Genomic DNA, 25,384 nt, shown 5'->3' with positions numbered 1-25,384 from the left:
AAAACAACCTTAGCGCTGACAAGCAGAAAGTTCGAGGGGTCTGGATAGAAGATCAAACCAGCCCCAACATTCCCTTCAGCCAAAGCCTAATCCAGAGCGAGACCCTAACTCTCTTCCATTCTGTGAAGGCTGAGAGAGGTGGGGAAGCTGGAGAAGAAAAGTTTGAAGCTCGCAGAGGTGGGTTCATGGGGCTTAAGGAAAGAAGCTGTTTCCCTAATCGAAAGTATTGATTGGAAGCTGCAGCAAGTTTTCCAGAAGATCTGCTGAGATAAGTGATGAAGGCGGTTACACTAAGCAGATTTTCAATGCAGATGAAACAGCCTTCTGTTGGAAAAAGATGCCATCTAGGACTTTCATAGCTAGAGGGAAGTCAGTACCTGGGTTCCAAGGGCTGGCTGACTCTCTAGTTAGGGGCTAATGCAGCTGGTGACTTTCAGTTAAAGCCACTGCTCATTTACTATTCTCAAAATCCTAGAACCCTTAAGAATTACGCCGTATCTACTCCGTGCTCCATAAATGAAACAGCAAAACCTGGATGACAGCACATGTTTACCCATGGCTCACTGAATACTTTAAACCTACTATTGAGAACTGCTACTCAGAGAAAAGGATTCCTTTCAAAATATTACTGCCTGTTGACAATGCACCTGGTCACCCACGAGCTCTGACGCAGATGTACAATGAGATTCACGCTGTTGTCGTGCCTGCTAACACAACAGCCATTCTGCAGTCCGTTTCTACTTTCAGGTCATTATTTAAGAAATGCATTTCATAAGGCTCGAGCTGTTACAGTGATTCCTCTGCTGGATCTGGGCAGAGTAGATTGAAGACCTGGAAAGTATTCACTGTTCTAGATACTGTTAACAACATTCATGATTCATGGGAAGAGGTCAGAACATCGACATGAACGGAAGCGTGGAAGAACTTGATTCCAACACTCATGCAGGACTCTGAGGGGTTCAGGACTCCGTGGAGGAAGTAACTGCGGTGCGGGGGAAACAGCGGAAGAGTCAGAAGCAGAGCCGGAAAATGGGCCTGGATTGCTGCCATCTCATGATCAAACTTGAATGGGTGAGGGGTTGCTTCTTATGGATGAGCAAAGAAAGTGGTTGCTTGAGATGGAATCTACTCCTGGGGAAGACTATTGAAATGACAACAGAGGATTTAGAAGATTACATACACTGAGTTGATGGAGCAGTGGCAGGGTTTGAGTGGCTGGATTCCCATTTTGAAAGCAGTTCTAGTGTGGGTCCAATGCTATCAAACAGCATTGCACGCTACAGAGAAATAATATGTCAAAGAGTCGATGCAGTGACCTTTATTGTCGCCTTATTTTAAGAAAGTGCCACAGCCACCCCAGCCTTCAGCAGCCACCACCCCGATGAGTCAGCAGCCATCAACATGGAGGCAAGACCCTCCACCAGCAAAAAGATTATGACGTGTTAAAAACTCAGATGAGTTTTAGCAATGAAGTATTTTTTTTCAACGTTTATTTATTTTTGGGACAGAGAGAGACAGAGCATGAACGGGGGAGGGGCAGAGAGAGAGGGAGACACAGAATCGGAAACAGGCTCCATGCTCCCAGCCATCAGCCCAGAGCCTGACGCGGGGCTCGAACTCACGGACCGCGAGATCGTGACCTGGCTGAAGTCGGACGCTCAACCGACTGCGCCACCCAGGTGCCCCTAAGTATTTTTAAAATTAAGGTATGTATATATATTTTTAGATAAAATGCTATTGTACACTCTATAGACTACAGTAGAGTGTAAACATAACTTTTATATGCTCTGGGAAATAAAAAAGTTCATTTGACGTGCTTTGATATTTGCTTTATTGCAGTGGTCGGGAGCCAAACCTGCAATATCTCCAAGGTATGCCTGTACCAAAATCTTATTTATTCCTCATATTTTTAAAAACTCTCCTGCCTTTTCATAATGAAGAAACTTTATTTTATTTATTTTTGTGAGGAGGAGGAGAGAGAGAGATAGAGAAGGGAGGAGAGGGGCAGAGAGGGAGACAGAATCTGAAGCGGGCTCCAGGCTCTGAGCTGTCAGCGCAGAGCCCGATGTGGGGCTTGAACCCATGAACCGTGAGATCATGACCTGAGCCAAAGTCGGATGCTTAACCCACTGAGTCACCGAGGCGCCCCTTATGAAGACACGTTAAATTATCAGTCTTTATAATGCCTAGCAAACTGGAATAGGACTACCATATGTCTCTGTTAGACTAGATTAGCAAAAGTCCAGTCAAAGATGATTTTTGTGGGTTCTAAAGTTTAGTACTATGTTCAAAATACTTTAGAGGAAAAAGAGGCATCTTGCAAGATTCATGCTAAGTCCAAATTTATGTTCGTCCTAAGAATACGGTTATGTGTAGGTTCATAGAACCCTAGGATCGAAGATCTTCTAACTTATGCCTGCAACAGGGACCCGCAATCTAAGCGCCCAGAGTATTTTGAAAGGGTCCCTGCTCACTCTAGATTCCATTTCTCTTTTCCCATCTCATCAGTTCCTAAACTGAACAAACGCTACCGCCACCGTTTTCTTCTCAGGCTGGGTTGTTGATGCCCCCACGGAATTACAAACATTAACTATATAAAGGAACAGGAACGCTCCGAGCCCTCTAAGGAATGAGAAGTTTTGGGTGCTCAGAAGGGGCTAGCAAAACTTGGGACGAAAACAGTTCATTGGTAGGACCACATAATAACGCGTGCTCTGCCTGTGTCCTTTACATATTTCCTCAGGGCATCTTCAGACACACTCGGGACTCCATGCCAGAGAAGGTATGTTCACTTTAGAAGCTTTCGCTTCATCTCATTTATCCGAGTGAGCTCCAGATTCTCAATAATATCTCTTGGAACCCATAAAACCATCCCTGAAATTATCTAAGAATCAAATTTCAGTTTCACACAGATAGAGTGACGCAGACAGATGCTGCGTCTTAGGCTCAGGCCATCCTCTGACCTTGGAGGGAAACGGTCAACTCTCAGAATGCGCATGAGTGTTCTGTAAGGGGGGCGTGTCTGCGCTGTCACGGGGGACCCAGCCTCCCTCTTGCGCTGCCAGGCGCGCCTCCCCGCAGCCTGGGGCTGGCAGGAACCCACCTGGATCTGTGCCTCGGCGTCCCTCCCGGACACACTCAGGGAGCTCCCGGTGGAGCCAGAGCGGGGCCTCTTCTCCTGTCGCAGGAGCTCAGGGCCCGCGCTGAAGGAATGCCGCATCTGCCCTTGGTCTACCAAGTGCTGGGGCCGCTGAAGCAGCGGGGAGTCCTGGCCCCGTGGACCCAGCGGCTCGCCCTTCTTCTCCGCTTTGCCCTCTTTGGGGAACGTGGGCAGGTTATGCTGCTGTTTCCTCTTTTTGTATTCAGTCATCAACTTGGAAATGGTTTTGTCGGCCGCCATGGTGTAGATTCTGTTCCCCGCGTTCTCCCACCATTCTTTCTTCCGGCTGGGATCCTTCTTCTCCACCTTGGGGCTGGGGGGCAGCAGCATGTCCCCGCTGCCGGCCCGCAGGCTCCCCGGCTCGCCGGCGTGATCCCGCGTCTGGCTCCGGTCGTCCTCAGAAGGCGTGTCTTTCCCCGAGAACCCCCCGGTGGATGGGGTGGAGGACTCCGACTGAAAGGACGGAAGGATGAAGAACGGGTCACTCTTGAAGATGGGAGCCTCCTCCACGCTGTTCTCCAGGTCCAGGTGCATCTGGATGTAGTTGGTGGACAGCTCCATGCACAGCTGGTGCAGCCTCTTGACCAGCCACACCCAGTCCGCGTTGCTGATGGGCTGGACACTTAGCGACGGCATCCGGGCCCTCCACTGCCTCTTCTCCTTGCCTCTCGGGGGGCTCACCTGGGCCGTCTCCTCAAAAATGTCTTCGTCTTCTGAAGAGCACTGCTGGGAGGAGTCCGTGCTTCTCTCGTCGTCCTCGAAAAGGACTTTCTTCACTTGCTCGGCCGTGATGGTTTCTTGGTTGGTGAGGACCGCGCAGACGAGCGCGTGGAAGTAAATGTTAAAACTCATCGCGGACTGGCGGTAGAGGTTGGCAGCGCCTCCGATCCCAGACACCTTCTTCAGCAGGCACTTCAGCCCAGGGCTCGTGTCGAACTCTCTCGCCGTCCTGTACGAGTCCAGCAGCAGGTCGAAGATGACCGCCAAGTTCTGCATGGAGATGTACCTGAGGAAGCCGGCCAGCTTGGCCTCGGGCACCTGGACCGTCTTCTCCTCCCCGGGGGAGGGGCCCTTGACGAACTCTTCTAACAAGATGTCGTACAAGTTCTGGAGCAACACTTGATGCGAGAGCAGGCTCACCACAATTTCCCTGAAAGAAACGCTTCAAACGGAAAGAAAGGGATTGATCATCAGTAGTCTTCGATCGGCCGAACGTGAGGTTCTTTAAAGCGATTTGGATGTTACACGTTTTGGAACGACGCGGGTGAAATGATAAACTTACTTGTAGCTTAATGCCTTCCTTTAAGAAGGGGCATTACGTGGTAACCATTTTCACCATGATTAATGGGATTGCTGATACTTTTTTAAAAATCTAGGAGCTATAATATTAATGTATTATAAAAACTATTAAATACAGGCATTTTATTTCCTTCATAGCTACGAGTCATGAAGTGTCAAACCAGAAAGTAACAATTTCTGGTCAATTGTCTGCATCTTAATCGGCTTTCTCCTCTGCCCTTTGGCTTTTTTTCTCAAACTCCAAGACGGCAGCAATCTCACTGAAGTCTGGCTTTCTAGGGACCGCACTTGCTTACCAGGATTAACTGTTAATGCTCTAGGTGCCTATGTGTAAAAACTCCAGTGCTGCCAACACGTGAGATGGAGAAGAACCAAACATGTGCAGCATGAAGAAAGATGTACTTTAACTCAAGCTTTGTAAGCCAAATTGAGGAGAGAAAGCAGCATTCACTCAACACACGCAATTCTCTTTTGTGTCCTCTCCCGCCAGCATGGCCAGGGGACTCCTTTGCGGGCCCCGAATGCTCTTTTGGATCCACGGAGATACCCCTCGTGTCAGCTATGTGGGATGGGGCGAATCCTCCCTAGACATCTAGCCAGGCCTCCCGGTTGAGAAGCGGGCGCAACCCATCAGTCACGAGGACAACTTCCTCCTCGTCCTTATCAGGGCACAGCCCACATATAAGGAAGCCTTAGAAATGCCCTTTGGCGATGTGGCCTCTTCTGTTTGGTTGCATTCTTATACTAAGAAAACAATTTCAATTCCAGGTACTACCTTCAGCTGAAAATTTTAATTCCCCCACGTGGCTTGTGGTTTCACATTCTTTTCATTGCTCTTAAGAACTCCACGCAAATAGCTTATGCCATTATGTTGCAAACTGATTCCCGTGATGGGATAATTATAGCATGACGGCAACTCTTATTAATAATGTTTATTTCGGGGCGCCTGGGTGGCGCAGTCGGTTAAGCGTCCGACTTCAGCCAGGTCACGATCTCGCGGTCCGGGAGTTCGAGCCCCGCGTCGGGCTCTGGGCTGATGGCTCGGAGCCTGGAGCCTGTTTCCGATTCTGTGTCTCCCTCTCTCTCTGCCCCTCCCCCGTTCATGCTCTGTCTCTCTCTGTCTCAAAAATAAATAAATGTTAAAAAAATAAAATAAAAATTAAAAAAAAATAATGTTTATTTCAAAAATGCAACCATTACGTTAGTATGTCTAGTTATGACCTTGCATGTAAAAATTACTTTTTTTTTTTTTTTGTAACAGAAAGGAACACAAATGCTTCTGTACATTGAAAGGCTGACCCTGCCCTTTGTGCAGTGGTACACTGAGGGAACACCATATGCTCAGCAAAGATGGAAAGAATGAGCAGCGAAGAACTGTCACCCTTTCTAATGAGCCACTTAAGTAACTGTTTTGGTGGTTAAGCGCACGTGACACAAAGTTGCTATTTTGGCCATCTTAAAAAGTACAATTCGGTGGCATTAAGTACGTGCACAATGTTGGGTAACCGTCACCGCTATTTCTAGAACTTTTTCATCTCAAACTCAATACTGCACAGTAACTCTCCATTCCCCCTTTTGATAAGTTAGCTAATTAATTTTTAATGTTTTGTCCGCCTGATAATTTATTGAAGGTATAGGAACCCCGAATATGCATTTTTCCAAAGAAGAGGGCTCGAAAAGCCACCAAATTGGTCTAATACTTTGTGTCTACAACTAAAGGACACTAACTATAAGGGAAGTCCTGTCACTAATTACTCAAGTCTATACCCTTGTCTGTCTTCTTCACCACACTCTAAAGTCCCCAAGGTCCAGGGCAGTATTTTATTCAGCTGTGTCCCCAGGGCCTGGGAAAATGGGGAGAGGAGCACTCAGTAAGTATCCAAGACGAACCGAGTAACCAAAACTTATCGGTTCTAGGTGCAGGTGCCTGAACACATCACTGCCGGGACGAAATGTTCTCCCTGAGAAATGGCTCTGACGCTCCAACCCCAGGGCCCTGGCAGCCTGGACTCCTGAAGCAGGAACCACAACCAGAGGGGTGAGTTTGATCAACCTTCTGAAGGTATAAACACCATAGCCCAGAGGACATGATCTATCACCTTCCCTGAGAACTGGAAAACCCTTCACCAGCAAACACTTAAAAAGAGGGTTGACGCAAGGCCACGTTTGAGTTCTGGAGGATCTTTACCAACCAAGATCCCCCTTTTGATGCTTTAGGATATAAAATGGCTAAGTGTGCGTGTAAAAAGAACAGAAAATCCCTTTTAGGTTCAAGCTGACTGATGTAGCAATGAGAAAACAAAGTGGCAGCAACAATACTGAGGAGATCAAAATTTCAGAAAGATATCAAAACGACATAACTGTTTACAGATATGCAACTCTTAATCATCTTTTTAAAAAGACCCGGAGCAAACAAAAATCCATAGATGATTTTTCAATTTGTCCTATCCAAGCGTTTCAACCTTTTGCTCAGCATATAGCATACCCTTTAAAGGAGGGGACCGTGAAGTGTTCAGATGCCAAGTGCAAAGGAAAGTCCTCCTCCTCGAGTTAATTGCATAACAAGTGGCTGACTTAAGACACGCTAATGTCAGTATCAGCGATAAACAGATTCCTGAAGTACTACTTCTTAAAGCTCTCACATTAGGTGGGTTGTCAATGCCCAAGCAATTTAAAAACTGCACCCAGATTTCTCTTTATTCATATTATAATCTGAATTTGATTTAGGTCTTTTTTTTTTTTAATTTATTTCCATGGGTGATTTCAATATGGACCTCTGAGGATGCACTGGACGGCATATAAATGAACTTTCTTTAGGTCTAACTCCTCTTGCTCTCTGTCCTGTGATAAGTTAAGGTCTGTAGTAAGAGTCAAATCCAAGAATGCAAAGTGGCTCCACCCTTTTGCTATGTCCCTGGGTAGGTGGCCCAGCCTCTCTGAATGTTTCCTCGTGGATAAAATGGGAGTGGAAATACCTAGCCACTGTATTCCACATATAGTGCTCAAACACTTATCATCATTACCATTCCTGTGTCGGAAGTTTAAAAATGGAAATTTCAGTCATGGCTATTCTCCTTCAAGTCTAGGAACAATAGTTTTCAGGCAAAATGATAGTATTTAAAAAAGGCAAGTTTCTTGGGGCAGGGCAGAGATCTTTCTGTCTCCTGACAGCTGTCTTGCTCGTAAGAAGTTGACGTATTTCTCCCTGAAATAATATAAATCATGCCTCATGTTACAATTTTCTTAAAAAAAAGGGTGTAATATAGTCCTAAAAACACACTGAGTTGTGTCTCCCCACCAACACCACTCATATGTTGACATCTGAACCCACAGTACCACAGTGTGACTGTATTTGGAGATAAGGTCTTGAAAATTAATCAGGTAGACCCTAATCCATTATGACTGGTGTCCTTACAAGAAGAGATTAGGACACAGACATACCCAGAAGAAAGACCATGTGAAGACACAGGGAGAAGGCATCCATCCAGAGCCAAGAAGAGAGGGCTCAGAAGAAACTGACCCTGCCCACACCTTGATCTTGGGCTTCTAGGCCCCAGAACTGTCAGCAAATACAGTTCTGTTATTTTGTTAAGGCACCCAAGTCGGCGGTACTTTGTTATCGCAGCCCTAGCAAATTAGTACATGTGAAATGTAGAAACTTTGGTGGAGAGGTGAACAATTTTCTGCGAAAACCTTGGCTAGAGGACTCTATGAATGTTTCCAGTCTTCTCAGCCAAAGCTTGGACTACAATGAGCCAGAACGGAAAATAAATGAGCTCTGCTCGTCCTAAGTTCCCCACATGTTTAGGCTGGTTAGCTGCTTACCTTTTCTTGGTATGTCCATTTGGCTTCTCATCGGGAGGCAGCTCAATAATGAGCTGACAGGACTGAGTGTGGTCGAAGTTGTTTGGAGTCTTTGGTGAGCACTGGGTGTCCAACATAAACACCTGCGAAGACATGCAAAGGTACAGTTCAGAGCCCCATCATCCTCGACCTGACTCCACCAGGGATTAGCTGGGTGACCCTGGGTAAGTGGCTTATTCTTTCTACTCATAAGGTTGATATTGAAGTTTCCTACCCGGTGTGTTTGCTGAGAGAATTAATATGTGTATATTACATACACATAATGTTGGAATAGTAAATATTCAGAAGTTAGCGGCTGACGCTAACACTACTCACTACCTTTATCATGTGACAGTTCATTACACTCCAAGCAGCAAGTGCTGCTATTTAAGGTTAATTACGAGCACGTAAAGAGGGGCTGTGTTGGTGAAAAAAAAAATCTGATTTTGATGTCAGTTATATTCTATCCAACACAGGAATAAGAAATTAATTAGGACCTCCTGTCGGGACTACTAACGTGGACCTGCAATTCTACCAGACGGTGGGAGAAGTGACTAAGAAGATAGCAACCGCTTCCCAGTCCTGACCTCCGTGATCTCATTTCACATGACTTCACAGACCTTCGCTACCTCCCTTTGGAAATAGAAAGAGTCGTAAGAAACTTTTCCTTTGTTTTACACGATTTAGAAGGGAAAAGTTTCGTATCAGATTCTCTGGGTTATCTGAAGGGTGGACACAGGAGGCACGTGGGAAACATCTGTATCTAGTGGTGTAATAATGTCCCATTAGACAAGTTATCCCATCAGAGGACCACCCTCTGGGCTTCTCTGTTACAGTGCCTTAATGCCGCAGCTGTCCACAACAGCCATGCGGATGTTAGTGGTTCTTCGCTGCAGCCTTAGGACCTTTCTTCTGTTCCAGCCTCTGCGGACGGACCATGGATGCTTCAGAGGGATGTGCTTTCTCCCTTCAGAACAGTACAACCGTCACGGCCTGAGATATCACGAGTGTTGATGGCAGATGATGGGAGAAGTGGGAGGTGGAAGGTGGTCCCACTATGTGAGAAGTGCTGGGGAAAGCCCTTTAGAAACGAGGCCTGGCCTGGAAACTTCTCAACTGATAATCGGGGTATCCTGGATTATTAATGTACTAAGGGGAGATTTTATTAAGAATTTGAACAGATCTTATAGAGAAAGAGAGCCTCTGAATAAAACCCCTAATTCACTTTATTTTTCTAAGTAATTAGAACGTATTTATTCAATGATTGAATCTGACATTGCATATACATTTATAAAAATTGCTTAATTTTATTTATTTTTTATTTGAGACAGAGAGTATGCGCGGGGCAGAGGGATAAAGAGAGAGAATCTTAAGCAGGCTCCATACTCAGCGTGGAGCCCGACATGGGGCTTGATTCCGTGACACTGGGATCATGACCTGAGACGAAATCAAGAGTCAGATCCTCAACCTACTGAGCCATCCAGGTGCCCCACAACTGCTTAATATTTCAAACATACCACACACGTATATGCAAAATACCTTCTGTATATGAAGACATAATTCATATATGTCTGTCGCCATTACATGAGACTGTATTCCCCAAAGCCACTATTATGAATATATGTAAATTTAGGAAGAGTGCTTAATTACTGCTGGAAGCCCATGCAGGGTTTCTTGGAGGTAGACTGACGTGTTGCTCAAGTGTTTGGGGGCATATCTGTAGCCAGTGCTAATGCTGGAAGGCCTTTTGTGATTCAGTAACTCCCGGAGTCAGCAGACATTTACCAAGAGCCTTCTATATGCCCTGCTCTAGGGCGAATACACAGAACGTGCTCTCTGCTCCTCAGGAGCTCACAACCAACTTTCGTGAGTTCTTTGACATCTGCCAGAAGAAAAAGTCATTGGTACATGGTGATCCCTGCGTGAGTAAGTATATGTTAATTTCACTTCTCAGTTACAGTCAACTGAACTGTGAGTCTGCAAATTACGCAACTTGTAAGTGCCATCCTTAGGCACTCGTCGTCTGGCAGTAACATCAATATTTAAGCAAATACAGATAATCTAAGCAGTCCAAGCAAGGCAAGTGGTGTATGAAGTGGAAGCGGCCAGTCAGAAAAAGGACTCTATCTGATCTGGGCACTGGAGGACGCAACAAGCAAGAGACAGTAGAGACAATCCTAATGCTGTTGACTGGGTTAGTCATTCCTCTTAAAGGACGGTACGGACCAGGCGCAGAGGAACGACATGTACGTCCCTAAGGGAGTGGAAAGCAGTCTGGTGATGTAAGAGCATCAGGAAGAGGCTTCTAGGATCACAAGCCCTAGTCCCAGCATCTAGCAGCCCCTGGGATCACAAGCCCCAGTCCTTACCTGCTGAGCCATGGCTCGAATGCGCCAGTACTCGGCCTCCGCACTGGGGGAGGAGGAGGGGGCGGCCACCCTCACCTGGCAGCCTTCCCCACTGAAGCTCTCCGTGCCGCTGTGGAAGCAGCCCAGCAGATCCTAGGGAGAAACACAGCAGACATTCCCTGGGTGCGTCCAGGCCCCGTCCCGGAGCTGACACTGTCCCTGCGTCCGGGACGGAAGCACTGATCCGACAACTTCTCTCTCCCCCTCTGCCGGATTGCGGGTGAGACAGCCTGCTAAGGGGAGGAGGGCAGAATCTGGGTGCCCGACCTGACAGGGGGAGGGGGCAAAGGAAGGCTGGCCCCTGCTCGGGCTCCTCCTGCCCGCACTTTACCTTCACCGGCTTGAGCGTGGCGGAGAACGCGTCCTGCAGGGCACAGCACGCGAGCCTCCACATCTCCTCGGTGAACACGGGGCCCGCCGTGACGAGGACATACCTGCCCAGGGAAACAAGGAGATCCTGAATCTGTATGTTTGTCATCACACGGTGTAAGTACTTACAGACGCAATTTATCCATAGCTCCCATAGCAGGTCTCACTGCCTCTCATCACTCCTGGCTTCCGCCTGTGACGTTCCATCGTCCTAACACTGTTCCTAAAGCATTTGACTTTAGAAATGTCAACGGGTCCCCAGTGTAAATAGGGCAATGTTTAGGCTTGCATGCAAGACTGTATATATTCTGTGCTAGGTTTTCCATTCTAGCTCCATTTTCCGCCACTCCTCTACAAAGGACAACCAAACTCACCCCCCTCTGCCCCCGCCCCCGTCACTGGTAACTCTGATCTCCGTGCTCATGTTTGTGATGCTCTGCTTGTGAGTCCCCACCGATCAAAAGCTTACCGACCTCGGGGATCTGACCAAGTGTCATTAATACGAAAAGCCCTTGCTGACCACCCTGCTCCCCGGCCCTCCTGTCCCTTCTTGGCATGGAGGATAAGTCTTTACTGTTATCATTTTTCATGGGTCTCTCTTTGTTATGTCATTTAGAAAAGGCTATAAGCCTCTTGAGGGTAGGGATCTTGACTTCTTACCCAGCAGAATACCTCGTATAATGCCTAAGACGATAAATGTTTGCTGATTAAACACGAAATGAGGAATTATTAGCGTATATAGGTGTGTGTGTATGTATGTGTATATATATACACACATACCTATATATGCTAATAATATATATATACACACACCTATATATGCTAATAATATATATATATATACACACACACACACCTATATAGTCATTTTTACCTACAGAAAGCAATCTAATTTCCTTGGATTTTATAATAAAAACTCTTAATTTTGTGGAGCGCCAGGGAATCTTTTTCTCACCTAATACAGGAGCAGCCCACCCTGGAGATGGTCTCTGTGGGCTTGGCCACACACGCCACCAGTAACTCAAACAGGTCCTTCAGCATCGTGTTGATCATGCTCTCATACCTGATGTCTACGGGGAAAAGTAAGACCACGATTTCACTCAGTAAAGGAGGGGGTTGAAATGGCATCTGCAGCGAAAGGAGGAAGTCCTATGAACATCTGCGAGAAACGTAATTTTCTTGGATTTTTTAAACTCAATTTTAGCTTGTATTATCCATTTCAAGATGAAATATATGTGGTTTGCTTTCATGTGTCGGTGTGCATTCAAAGTTAAGCGTATAATTCACCTACTTTACTAATTTATTACTATTAGGCGGAATACAGCATCTACAGCCTGAGGAGTGGCTAGCAAAAAATTTAAATTCTTAAAAAAACAAAAAAGAGAAAAATAGAACGTATACATTCCTTATTGCTGATAGACTAAATTGAATTCAATGCTCTCAGCAAACAAGACCTCTCTTGTCTTACCACTTTCTTGAACTTTCAGTCTGGCACACTATCCCCAGACCGAAGGTGAGACTTCCCCAAGTCATTCTGTTTGTCCAATTCAAGGGAATACATCTGTATTCTTTTCCCTCAGAGTCCTTGTGATGCCACAGATTCCATTTTCAGTAGGATCATCAAAGGTTCTGGGCCGTGCAAAAACAATGACCTAGATGAGAACATCTACCCCTAGGGACAGTTATCGCTTACACGTGGAAAAATCCCCTGGTTTTCTTTCGCGATTGACGTTCTTTTTTGCGGGGCAAATGGCCCTTCAACTTAGTGCAGCTACCCACTTCTTATCTTTGCTTTTAGACTCTCCCTTGGGGTGACTGTCTCAGCAGTTTTTCTAATGTCTCTAACAAGGGAGTCTCTTACCTCACCTCTCCCTTTATAAAGAAAAGAGAAAGGCCTGTAGAATTATTATTTTTTAGTGCTTCTTTTGAGGTGGGGAGGGGCTGGGAGAGAAGGAGAGAAAGACTCCTGAGCAGGTTCCACACGGTCAGTGCAGAGCTGGATGCGGGGCTCGATCTCATGAACCTTGAGATCGTGACCTGGGCTGAGATCAAGAGTTGGACACTTAACCGACTGAGCCACCTAGGCGCCCCGGCATACAGAATGAAAACTTCTAGAGTTAACGGCGATTCTTCTTCTGTTCTCAAACTTCCAACTCTTCCTATGAAGAACCATGAGCAAGAATGTAGATTTCACAAATGGTGCTCCACTGGTACCACAGCTGACCTATTTCCCTTGCCTCTAATTCCTGCTTCAATATATTATCTACCACATACTTTGAGATCTTTTTCAAAGTGCCACAGATATGAAGACACCTTACCCCCTACCCTCTTAAACAACTTCTTGCCTATAATTTAGGCCGGTTCTAAAATCTTATCTCCTCCATGTAGCCTCCCCAGATGAAGCAGGAAGATATACACCCGTCACTTTTTTTTTTTTAATTTTTTTTTTCAACGTTTATTTATTTTTGGGACAGAGAGAGACAGAGCATGAATGGGGGAGGGGCAGAGAGAGAGGGAGACACAGAATCGGAAGCAGGCTCCAGGCTCTGAGCCATCAGCCCAGAGCCTGACGCAGGGCTCAAACTCCCGGACCGCGAGATCGTGACCTGGCTGAAGTCGGATGCTTAACCGACTGCGCCACCCAGGCGCCCCCACCCGTCACTTTTTTAATGTATTCATTATATATTTGAACTTGCCTCCCCTCTCCTCATGCATAGACATACTAGATGGAATTTTATTTTTAGTCACATATGTACTGCAAGTATCAATTTTCATTTTCATCATCTACTACGAGAAGGTTGGCCTTGACCACATAATTCTATTTTCGTCATTTCTGGACAAAAAGCATACACTGGGGGGAGGGGGGGCATCTGGGTGGTTCAATTGGTTAAGCAACTGCGACTCAGGTCATGACCTTGCGGTTCGTGAGTTCGAGCCCCGCATCGGGCTCTGTGCTGACAGCTCAGAGCCTGGAGCCTGCTTCGGATTCTGTGTCCCCCTCTCCCTCTGCCCCGCCCTTGCTTTCTCTCTCTCTCTCTCTGTAAATGAATAAACATTAAAAAAATTTAAAAAAATCATACCCTGGTATTTATAAGCACATTTAAATGGTGACGCTTGCCATGAAAAGAAATCCTCAGCATGGACTGCTGTGGCACCATAGATACCTGAGTGTATAAAGCTTTGAATGTGTTCCACCACCAGCTCACAGGACAGGCCAATGGCATGCTTGAAATTAGCAGAAGCCACATCCCAGTACGAATGGTCTTTATGGCTACGACGGAGCCAAAGGGACATCACAGGGAGGAGAAGGTGAACCACCGCATAGATCCCAAACCCGGGTCCTGGAAGAGAAAAGTCAGCATGAGAACTGGGATCGCAGAGCTCTCCTGTAGTGCGAGGGAAGCTCCTGCCATCGCTTGGCATCGCCCGTCTCTTTCCCGGGCATCCCCTACCCTCTGAGAAGCTGCAAGGAAAAAGAACTTACTACTGATTGGGGAATATATGGTCTTCGGTGGCATTTTTCTTCTTTGTTTCTGATGATTTTACTTATGGAAGTGACACATGAATAAATTCATAAAAAAAATTCAAACACCAATAAAGCTATAAAGGATCACCTGATTGACTCCAGTCCCCAGATATGTGTGTATGTATCTGTGGGTTTATAAGAAAATACCCTCTAAAGTGTAAGTACGTATGTCTACATGAAACACCGAGAAGCACATTCACATGTGTTAGAGACCATTCGTTGTTAGCAAATTTAGGTATTCCTCATTTTGACTGCCACATTCCATGGTATGTATACACAGCAGTTATTTATCCGGTCCCTTACTGATGGACATTTAAGGTGTTCCTAATTTTTTTGCTTTATAGACAATGCTATAATGAAAATCCTTGTGAAAGTGATGGATTTTTAAAGTCTGATTATAAAACTAAGGCATCCTATTTTTTCCCCTTTTTCTAATAAACAGAAAACACATGGGAATACAAAGAAGAAAAAAACCTCACCCACAGAGATAATCACATTTTGATGTTTGACTTCTAGTCTTTTTGAATGTACATGTATATTTATAAATGCATAACATTTCATAAATTTGAGATTGTACTCCGTAGTATATATATTTTAAATATTCACACTCATTTTAATGCAGAATATTTATATGCTCTTACTAGAATTCACTTAACCCATGTAGGGTGTTCATAATTTTTTTGTTGTTCAATATATTTCACCAAACATCATTATCAACATTAATAGCGAGACAAAATGTATATATGATTATCAAGTCTTCATCAGTTTATGATAAATATGAAACTCCTCTTACTACTAAGGAATTAACTAGTGGGTTCATTTGTGGTTCTGATTCTGTTTGTGAAAACCAAAATTTCTAGTTTCTTGGATCTTGGGAAAATTTGCATGTCTAAGTGTACATGCTAAATTTGATTAATTCAAAAGAAGAAATAAATGCCCTCAGGGCCATTCTTTTCCTGTATTACTAAGGTACCAGGTGACCACTAAATGTCTTTTTCTAAATCTAATCACCTACGACTTTTATACATTTAAGATCTTGCTGTCTTGGGGCACCTGGGTGGCTCAGTTACTTGAACGCCCAACTCTTGATCTTGGCTCAGGTCACGATCCCAGGGTTGTGGGATTGAGCCCTGCCTTGGCCTCCGCACTGAGCATGGAGTCTGCTTAAGATTCTCTTTCTTTCTCTGCCCCTTTCTTTCCCCTGCTCATGTGCTATCTCTAAAATAAAAATAAAAAGATCTTGTAGTCTTAATATTGCATCTATATGTATGTATATGTGTGTATATATGTATATGTATTTGTATATATATGTGGTTTGTTTATGTCACTGGAGACCCAATGTGTCCCACTGACAGCTCTGGGCCAAGAGCATGTAAGATCCAGTCAAAGAGGAAGACTGTAATCCTGGAAAAGAGCAAAGCCAATACCCTTGGCCTGATTATTGTGGGAATCCAACATATCCAACTAACTGGATAGCACGCATTATTTATAAAGGGACAGCTGGGAAGACATGGAAACAATAACAGGACATATCTTAAACATCACTGCATCATAGCCATTCAACAAGTATTTACTGAGCATCTATTTTGCATGGAGCTCTGCACCGAGTCCAGGGGTATAGCTGTGAAACAAGCAGACCCACAGAAATACCCTCCTAAAAAAAGGTACATGCATAAGAACTCCCCCCAAAAGACAGACATAGAAATTCTTACCAGGCGTTTTGGTAACATCTCTCAACAGCTCAAAGAGTAAATCCAGGGTTGGTGGCTGATGCTGACGTGGACAGTTGGACACAGCTGCTGTTAGCTGCTCCAGCAGGATGATCCAGACTTCTATCAGCCCTGGAAACCAGAAAGCAGATCTCTGTGAAATCCATAATACAGAATCATCATAAGACCAAACTAAACATTGTTAGTTTAGCAATGTGCCGTGTGGATGTGAGGCATTGCCCGGTGGGGTAGCCCTTAGTGTCCACAAGCAAGGACAGATTATGATTTACACGTTCTAACAAAGTCAAAGGGCAGAAACCCCCCAAATTTCTTATTCCCCTACAGGAAGAAGGTGATATGGTAAATTCTACTATATTGAAACAACTGTCAGATTTCTTGGGAGCTGAGAGTACCAAAACAATAAAATATCCTTTTGCATCATCCAAGTATATCTTTAAAAAAATTTGTTTTTAATGTTTATTTTTGAGAGAGACGGAGAGACAGAGCATGAGTGGGAGAGGGGCAGAGAGAGAGAGGAGGAGACACAAGATCTGAAGCAAGCTCCAGGCTCTGAGCTGTCAGAACAGATCTTGACATGGGGCTCGAAATCAGGGACCTGAGCCGAAGTCAGACACATAACCGACTGAGCCACCCAGGTACCCCTAAGTATGTCTTTTTTTTTAAAAATTATTTAATTACAAATATATAACAAAAATTTGCCGCCTTAACCCTATACATAATCATGCATACATTTCAGTGGTATTAATTAAATGCACGGTTTTGTGCAACCGTCTCCACTGCCTATTTCCAAAACTTTTTCATCATCTCAGAAAACCTACACCCATTACACGGTAACTTTCCATTCTCCCCTCACTCTAGCCTCTGGTGTGGGCTTTATGGAAAAATGGTTTGGTACTTCTTCAAAAGGCTAAACAGAATGATCAGATGACCCAGAAATTTCTCTCCTGGGTCTACACCCTAAGGAATTGAGAGACTGTAGACTGAAAAGTCTACTCTACTTTCTGTATGAATGTGCCTATTCTGGATATTTCATATAAGCGGAATCATACAGTATTTGTTTCTGTGTCTGGCTTATCTCACTTAGCATGATGTGTTCAGGGTCCGTCCACGTTGTCCTGTGTGTTGTGTCATGTTTTGTCTATCTGTCGAGAGACAAGGTGTGGTTTCCACCTTTGGCTATGGTGAATAAGGCTTCAGTGAGCACGGGAGTGTAAGCATCTGTTTCAGTCTCTCAATTCCTTAGGGTCTAGACCCAGGAGAGAAATTCCTGGATCACCTGGTCATTCTGTTTAGCTTTTGGAAGAAGTACCGAACTGTTTTCCATAAAGGCCACACCTTTTTATACTCCCGTGAAGGTTCCAATTTTTCCAGGTCCCTGCCAATGCTTATTTTATCTCTTGTTTTAACTGTAGCCATTCTAGTAGGTGTGAACTGGTACTTCACTGTGGTTTTGATTTAGATTTCCCTAACGACAAATGACGCTGAGCATCTTTTCATGCGCTGATCGGCCATTTGTTCCATAGTTTGAGAAATTCATGTCCTTTGCCCATTTTTAACTTGTGTTGTCTTGTTGGGTTGTAGGAATTCTTTATATAGTCTCAATATTAAAACCTTATCAGAAATAGGACTTACAAATATGTTCTATTCTTTCGACTGTCCTTTCACTTTCTGGATAATGTCCTTTGATGCACAAAAGTCTTTAATTTTGGTGAAGTCTGAGCCATCCATGTTTTTCTTTTGTTGTGTATGTGTGCTAGTCTATTTTCTTTGCTTTTCTCTCATTCATCCCCAGTGTCTCCTTTTTTTTTTTTTTTTTTGCAATCTATACATCATTTTGAATTTACGTGTCCACATTGCGCTTGGTGCTGCTCGCACTCTCTCGTCCTGTGTCCACGCAAATCACTGCCTGTATCGCTCACAGGTAGGGAACGGTGCTCAAGGCATCAACAGAATCATAAGCCCAGGCAGCACACTTCTCAGTACACAACTCTTCTTTCTCCTCTTCAGATTTCATTTTTATTTTTTTATTTTTAAAAAATGTTTATTTATTTGGAGAAAGAACATGTGCATGCACGAGAGTGGGGGAGGGGCAGAGAAAGAGGGAGACAGAGCGTCCCAAGCAGGCTCTGTGCTGTCAGCTTAGAGCCCGACGCAGGGCTCAGTCTCACAAACCCGGAGATCATGACCTGAGTTGAAATCAAAAGTCAGAGGCTTAAGGGACTGTGCCACCCAGGAGCCCCTGCAGTTTCATTTTTAAAATAAGATATTTTTAGTGTTCCGCACTACTAGGCAAGGGAAAAAGCATGAGATTCTTTTTATTAGATGTAAATAATTTTAGTTTTGCCATTTACATAAGCACTACCTGAGCCAACACTCCAGTTCACCACTGCCTTTGGAAATACGTCAACCTGCAGATCGGATAACTGTACAAAAAAGCCCACTCTACATTTTAATACTTCTAATTTTCCTGTGAAATATGACTGTATCCGCAGATGGTAGCTTTTAAATATGCCCATTAAATTGGGGCATCTGGGTGACTCGGTCAGTTGAGAATCTGACTCTTGATTTTGGCTCAGGTCATGATCTCACAGTTTGTGGGATTGAGCCCTTTGTTGGGCTCCATGCTTAGCATGGAGCCTACTTGTGATTCTCTCTCTCCCTCTCTCTCTCTCTGCCCCTCCCCTGCTCATGCTTACACACTCTCTCATAATAAATAAACTTTAAAAAATTCCCATTGAAAAAATTACTTCCAAAGTTTTGAATACGCCTATTAATAGGAAGCAAAACCAAACCCATGGCCAATAAATAAAATCAGGTGACAAATGCTTATGAACCTCAAAATGTAAGCAGGTGTGAACAAGCTAACTTGCAGGAAGTTTAGAGGACAGAATCACATTATGCACCACTAGAAGGGGTATAACCAATAAAGTCCACATGGAAAACTCCATGGGACACTGGACCATACTTCTAACAAATGAATTGCAAAGGAGTGAAAAAGAGCTGAAGAGGAAAATCTAGAGATTGAAAGGGATTTAATAGACCTATCAGCCAAACATGTAGTGTGGATCTTATGTGAATCCTGAAAATTAACTGACATAAGAAAATAGGAAATGGTAACACTGAATGGATATTTGATGTTAAAGAATTATTATTTTTGGGTGTGGTCATGGAATTAATGGTTATGTTTGTTATCTGTGAAGAACACATACTGAAACATTTTCAGATGAAATGCTATAATGATTTGATCTAAGACAGAGGAAGCGGAGGGAACAGAGGGAGGGTGTGTGTGTGTGTGTGTAAATATACAGTAGATGAAGCTGGATGATGGGTAGATGAAGGTTCATTATACCATTCTGTCTAGTTTTATCCATGTCTGAAATTTCCATAGGCAAAAAAAAAAAAAAAGAAAAAAAAAGGAAATTATTGGCTCTTGGAAACCAAAGGAATAGCATCTAAGAATGCATTAATTTTTAAGACTGACTTAAAGCCTTTGCCTTTCTTTTTTTCTGATCTAGCTATATTTCATATATAGTTGTAACTTTAAAGGCCTAATGAATTGATAACGTGGAAAACTTTAGAGAGGTGGTTGGCGGTAACTTATCCATACAAAGATGGGCTGCCTAGGAAAAACAATGGATTAATGGTTTGCACAAATGGAAAGGGGATTCCTGACAGCGACCCTACACGAACCATGTACAACTGTTTTAAAGACTATATTATAGATAAACAATGTTAGTTTCTGCTTATAATGGTCTGGGCTGGAGCTTTAAGAGGCTAAGTACAAATTATTCTTAACTAATCATTAAATGAAACCTCTATCAGGCAACACCCAGCCTATCTCCAATAGTTTCACTGTCCTCTCCATTATTCTTTCCTATGGTTCTTCCTTACACCTATTCTAAACTAGTGAGGTTTTAGTGTCTATAATCCCTCTGGAAGACTGTCAATCCTCTCACTGCGCTCATAAGTGGATTTATAATAGAAAAAGAAAACAAAAATTAAAAACAAATAAAAAAGCAAATGTAAAAAACCTCCCCCCCGAAAGTCCTTCTGCAAGGGTTTGAAACAACCTGTGATGCATAATAGACTCCTTTAAGGACATAATTTCTATGTCTAGATCTAGAACAGGGCAGGGTCGACGGACTCAGAAGACAAGTGTGAGCGTGAGTTAACCCATCTGAAAATGTCCCCAAGTTACTAGACTGAACTCCAATCCTCGGGAAATTACATGGGAACTAATTTGAAACACATTCTTTGAAATTATTCTTTTAATGAGCCTTCAGTTCCACCAGCCACAAATAGATTCTCTCTTCAGTAGTGGCTTAATTTCCCCAGTCTCTAACCAAAGAGTCCTGCAGGAAGTAATTATATAATGATTGTGTTTCCTAGAAGGTATTAAAGACAATTACCAGCCAATTTAAGTACCAATGCAACCACATTCCAATTTACTAAATTATAGAGAATTCAGAGTTAGAAACTATATTTAGCAGAAGCTGCACTCTGTTCACACTGAGTTTCGATGGAAACTAAAAAGGATGGGTTTGGAGACGAGACATCAAATGATGTTTTTAAAGAGTCCATGGCAACTTTAGGTGGCCGTGTTCTGTTAGAATTAAAAACAATAGCAACAGAAATCGATGATCATTCTTATGATCTGTCGGTTACTGAACTCATGACTTAAGCTTCTGGGACTATGAAAGTATTTCGGTCCAGTCAACTAACTTACCCGTGTCGTCATCAAAATCAGACAGGACTGACTCAATGCCATCCTCACTGCTCGCCGACTGCTCCTGAAGTCTTCGAGGCAAGCTAGCGAGTCGCCCGCTAAGGAATATTGGCTTCAACGGCATTTTGTAGATTTTGGCCAGTAACTAAAGAATGAAATATCAAATGCAATTGTATATTGGAAAAAGCTGCACTCTGGGTGTTAATGAAGAATAAAATTATATACCAGCCATATTCATGTTAGGGAAAACCGGAAAAGCTCTCCACGTCTGAAAGTTCTAAGGTTGGTTGGGATTTGGAGGCATCTATCCCGTGGAGGAGGTGAGACAGCATTCAGTACAAACCAAAAGGTGGAGAAAAAGACTCTAGGGATACTTGTTCAGCATCTCAATTGCCTATGAATATTATAGACTTTTGTAAACCTTCCCAGGGAACCACAAAACAGGTCAAGAGTTTTTGCCTATGGGGGGAGTATTCTATGGGGCTCACTGAGGAGAGAGTCTATAGGTAAATGGGATACTAGACTTTGATTTCCCCTTCCCTTCAGTCGACGCCAAGGCACTGAGGCCAACAGTAAGTGGGGGAACGAAGGGTTGTGCGGGCCAGGTGGGAGAGAGGACGGTAGAGGAAGCAGAACTGACAGACTGCCCTGGGTTCCACATTCCCCTCTCACTGCTGTGGAGCCTGTCGCCCAGGAATCCGCATTCCTGGGCCAAACTCCCCTGGAGCCTCATGAATTAGAATTGTGCCTGCTGGGCCTGTCCTGTTCCAGAAGCCAGGAAAACAGCTGTGAGGGAGACAGAAAAAATTCCTGTCCTGGGGGTCTTACAATAATAATTTCGGACATAAAGGCTATAGAAACAATTAGGTGATACTAGAATGACCGGGGTATGTGGGAATGTTGGCAGGGAGCTGGTTCATAGCTCTGGTCTCTCTGAGGAGGTGATGTTTCTGATGAGATCAAGAGAAGGAGCATCGCACAGAGATCCAGGGAGGGGAAATTCTAGGCAGAGGAGATGGCAATAGCCCTGAGCAGTAAGGCACCGTGTATCTGAGGGGCAAAAAGTCCGTGTGGTTGGAGCCCAGAGCGAGAAGGAAGCATCTGAGGGTGAAAAGGTAGCTGCGGTTCTGTTGTGAGTGGGGCCTGGTGGAGGCAGCTGGGGGAAGAGGCGGGGGCTGGGTATCCTTTCTAAAGTCCTGGGGCTTCATGCTATACCTGCTATCACCATGGGAGAGGTTCCACAGTCCAGAAGAGGCCTGGGGACAGAACCCACAAAGACAGGACTACAACTACTGAGACAGGGTATCACTGAAGCCTGGTTGGGGGGTGGGGAGAAAGGGCTTCAGGAGGGACCATCCTCTGGTCCGGCGGCGTTGGACGCAGATATTGGCAGTGACTGGATTTCGCACAATGAAGGTCGCTGTTGACTTGGATGAGCGCTGTTGCATGGGATTTCTTCACTAGATCTCCGCCGACTGCATCCCTCTTTTGTTTCTGTCTCTCTCCACTGGCCGCACCCCCACCATCCACGTTCTGGTCCTATCGTCAGGACTTCCCGTGACCTCATGACTCCCTTCCTTACAGCCTGACGCAAGCATAGAGATTAGGATGGTTCCTGCGTCTGAGCGTAAATGAGAAGTTTCAGAGACTGCAGTTCAGTTGTGCGTTCTAGTATATTTCCGTTACTTTCTTCCTTTCCTTCCTGGAAGGGGTGGGGACAAAAACTTATACTAGAGCTGAGTGCAAGCACCGTCCCCGGTACCTGAGAGCAGCGCCGGAGGTAATCCAGGGCAGGCAGGCACAGGTCTGGGGACGTGGCTCCCGGTCCCGGGACACAGTCTCCTATTTCTTTACAGTCCACTTCCCCTGGCGGAGAGAGATCGACAAAATTACTCTCGCCTTCCTCCTTCAACAGGAGACCTGTTGAGCCACACGGCCTTCGCTCAATAAACGTCTACTGAAATAACCAGAAAAAGTTACCCCAAGCTCTGCAACCCCGGAGACAGTCCTTTCTCCCCTCTGCACGTGTGTATCTTAAACATGGTTGGGATCACAGCGTGCATCTTGTTTTGTTGGGAATATTCCATTTTGTGAGTCTCCTTTTCAGTAAGCAATGGACACTTTTTCTGGGTTCTACCACAGTACCCACGGTGGCTGGACGCTGTTGTTTTGTACCTGGACACCCTGTAACTCACTTCACTGTGCCCCTGCTGCTGTCGGTATGACTCTGAAGCTTGATGATTAAGGAGAATCCTGGCGACAAGCCACATGTTGGGCTGGAATGAAGCGCCAGGCCTCTCTCTGTTTGGAAAAGAACCCATCGGCTACCAGTGCTCAGCACTAAATAGTGATGATAAATAAAGGCTCTGGGATGATCTAAACATCTGGGGCTTGGGGCCTGAGACGACTGAATTGAGTTGAAATGATTTTTCTTTTTATTTTTTTGGTAGTGTATATCTAGAGCTTTCGCAGATCTGTAGAGGGCATCTAGATTTTCTATAGGTAAATACTAGTCGTGGGGAGCCTGGGTGGCTCAGTCGGTTAAGCGGCCGACTTCGGCTCAGGTCATGATTTTGCGGTCCGTGAGTTCGAGCCCCGTGTCAGGCTCTGTGCTGACAGCTCAGAGCCTGGAGCCTGTTTCAGATTCTGTGTCTCCCTCTCTCTCTGACCCTCCCCTGTTCATGCTCTGTCTCTGTCTCAAAAATAAATAAAGGTTAAAAAAAATTAAAAAAAAATACTAGTTGAGGATTATCATTCTTCTCATGCGATGAATCTATTCACATAGTTTTAGTAACTTTGTTCCACTGACACCGTAATTGTTTCCCATTGTCTACAAGGGTAGCAACTAGCACCCTCGCTCGGGGGTAAACAGACCTAATTACTAGGCATTAGTTAAAATTCAGACAAAGAGGCATGTTTCTCCTATAAAAAGAAGAGATAAACACTTGTATTTTAGATCAAGGATCACCTTTTTCTGTACAGGTTAGACAGGAAATACTTCAGGCTTTGTAGGTTCCCTTGTTTTTGTAACACCTTCTCAAATCTACTGTCGAAGCACAAAAATAGCTACAGACAAATGATCATGGCTGTGTTCCGATAAACTTGATAAAGTAATTTTTTTTTTTTTTTGCCAATTGTTTGCCAACCCTCGGTTTGGATCAACACACTTCACAAAGTGAAAACACAGCATAGATCAAATTCATGTTGAATAAGCCAAGTGGGAATTAAAAATACGTTCGTTTCTTAGCCTGTTGATCACAGTGAGCCGTCCCAAAGTTTTTTTGTTGGTTTTAACCAAGGCCGCCGCGGTACACATCAAAGTCTATGCAAGTGGCGCCCCCTGGAGTCCGGGGCCGTCCACAGCCAGCAGGGCTGTACTGGAGGCCCCTGAGTACGCCCCAGGCTTCATGCTCCGTACAAATAACTCCACCTTATACTTCACAGAAAAAACCGCCCTCCTTGTGCATCCCGATAATTCTGCATCTCCATTTGCTGCCCTTAACTCCCTCCTTAAGAGAAAATCTCACATTTGTGACACGCTGTTCGGCATCTCCCCTCGAGTGGAGTTTCACAGAAGTGCAACAGGTCCAAAGGTCCAACGTCAATACTTTCTCCTCTCCTCCACACCTAACCTGCTCTCCTTTTGAATGTCCTAACTCTGGGCAGCACCAGCCTTTGTATGAAACGTGGGGCACGGGAGCCATCCTCGGTTCCCCCTCCCCGAGCCCCCATTCGGTGACAAGCCCTACAGACCCCACCTCTGCCATGTGCTAGAGCCAACTGCATTCTCTCCACAATCCGCCTGCCTGCAGCTTCCCGCACCCACGTATGGGGAGACGTGCCTGCCAGAGTTTAGTGCCTAACCGTGCATGTGACTGGAGTACTCTTTACTTAATAACCCTCCCCGCACATTCTGGATTCCTTGACTTGGCACGCGGCACCCTTCACAACTGCCCCCTTCCTTTCTTTCCAACTGATCACCCACCATCCCTCTTATGTGCGTACCTTCAGTGTACTTTGTCTTTAGGAAAGTAAACCCATGGCTTACCCCACCAAGTTCAAATGTCACTTCCCCTTTGAAGCTTGCACCTAGCCCCCGCTACCAAACATCTGTCTCAGCGGCTTATTCATTTCAGCTTACGTGTCTTTTTTTTTTTTTTAGTAGCCTCCATGAAAATATTCATCTTACTGAATTGTAACAATCGATTGATATGTGTTTCCTAGAAGAGCCTGTGAGCATCTCACAGGCAGGAACCTCTCCCATGTTTTATTCATCTTTCTATCTTCACATAGATGTGCCCACATGGCAGGCACTCAACTGTT

At 44.7% G+C, this 25,384-nt stretch overlaps 1 protein-coding gene and 1 long non-coding RNA gene across 8 annotated transcripts in view; one reads left to right on the top strand and one right to left on the bottom strand.

The window, feature by feature from the left end:
• ARFGEF3 (ARFGEF family member 3) overlaps positions 1-25,384 on the bottom strand; it is a 185,630-nt gene that overhangs the window by 5,515 nt on the left and 154,731 nt on the right. For all 7 annotated transcript variants that reach the window (XM_045058104.1, XM_045058105.1, XM_045058106.1 and 4 more), the window contains 9 exons: positions 22,824-22,927; positions 21,062-21,206; positions 16,318-16,446; positions 14,244-14,420; positions 12,035-12,149; positions 11,042-11,144; positions 10,672-10,803; positions 8,285-8,406; positions 3,104-4,322 (listed from right to left, as the gene is read on the bottom strand). In XM_045058104.1, coding sequence (XP_044914039.1) covers positions 3,104-4,322; positions 8,285-8,406; positions 10,672-10,803; positions 11,042-11,144; positions 12,035-12,149; positions 14,244-14,420; positions 16,318-16,446; positions 21,062-21,206; positions 22,824-22,927 — 2,246 coding nt within the window. The remainder of the gene's footprint in view (positions 1-3,103; positions 4,323-8,284; positions 8,407-10,671; positions 10,804-11,041; positions 11,145-12,034; positions 12,150-14,243; positions 14,421-16,317; positions 16,447-21,061; positions 21,207-22,823; positions 22,928-25,384) is intronic.
• Positions 2,640-12,777, top strand: LOC111560534. Its single transcript, XR_002742473.2, has 5 exons — positions 2,640-2,782; positions 6,377-6,497; positions 8,779-8,955; positions 9,224-11,196; positions 12,044-12,777. It is a non-coding gene; the product is annotated as an uncharacterized LOC111560534 (long non-coding RNA).

Source organism: Felis catus, chromosome B2, assembly GCF_018350175.1.
Source record: "Felis catus isolate Fca126 chromosome B2, F.catus_Fca126_mat1.0, whole genome shotgun sequence".
In the NCBI taxonomy this organism is placed as follows: Eukaryota; Metazoa; Chordata; class Mammalia; order Carnivora; family Felidae; genus Felis; species Felis catus.
The sequence above is the reverse complement of the archived record's forward strand: the minus strand, read 5'-3'. Positions and strand labels throughout refer to the sequence as shown.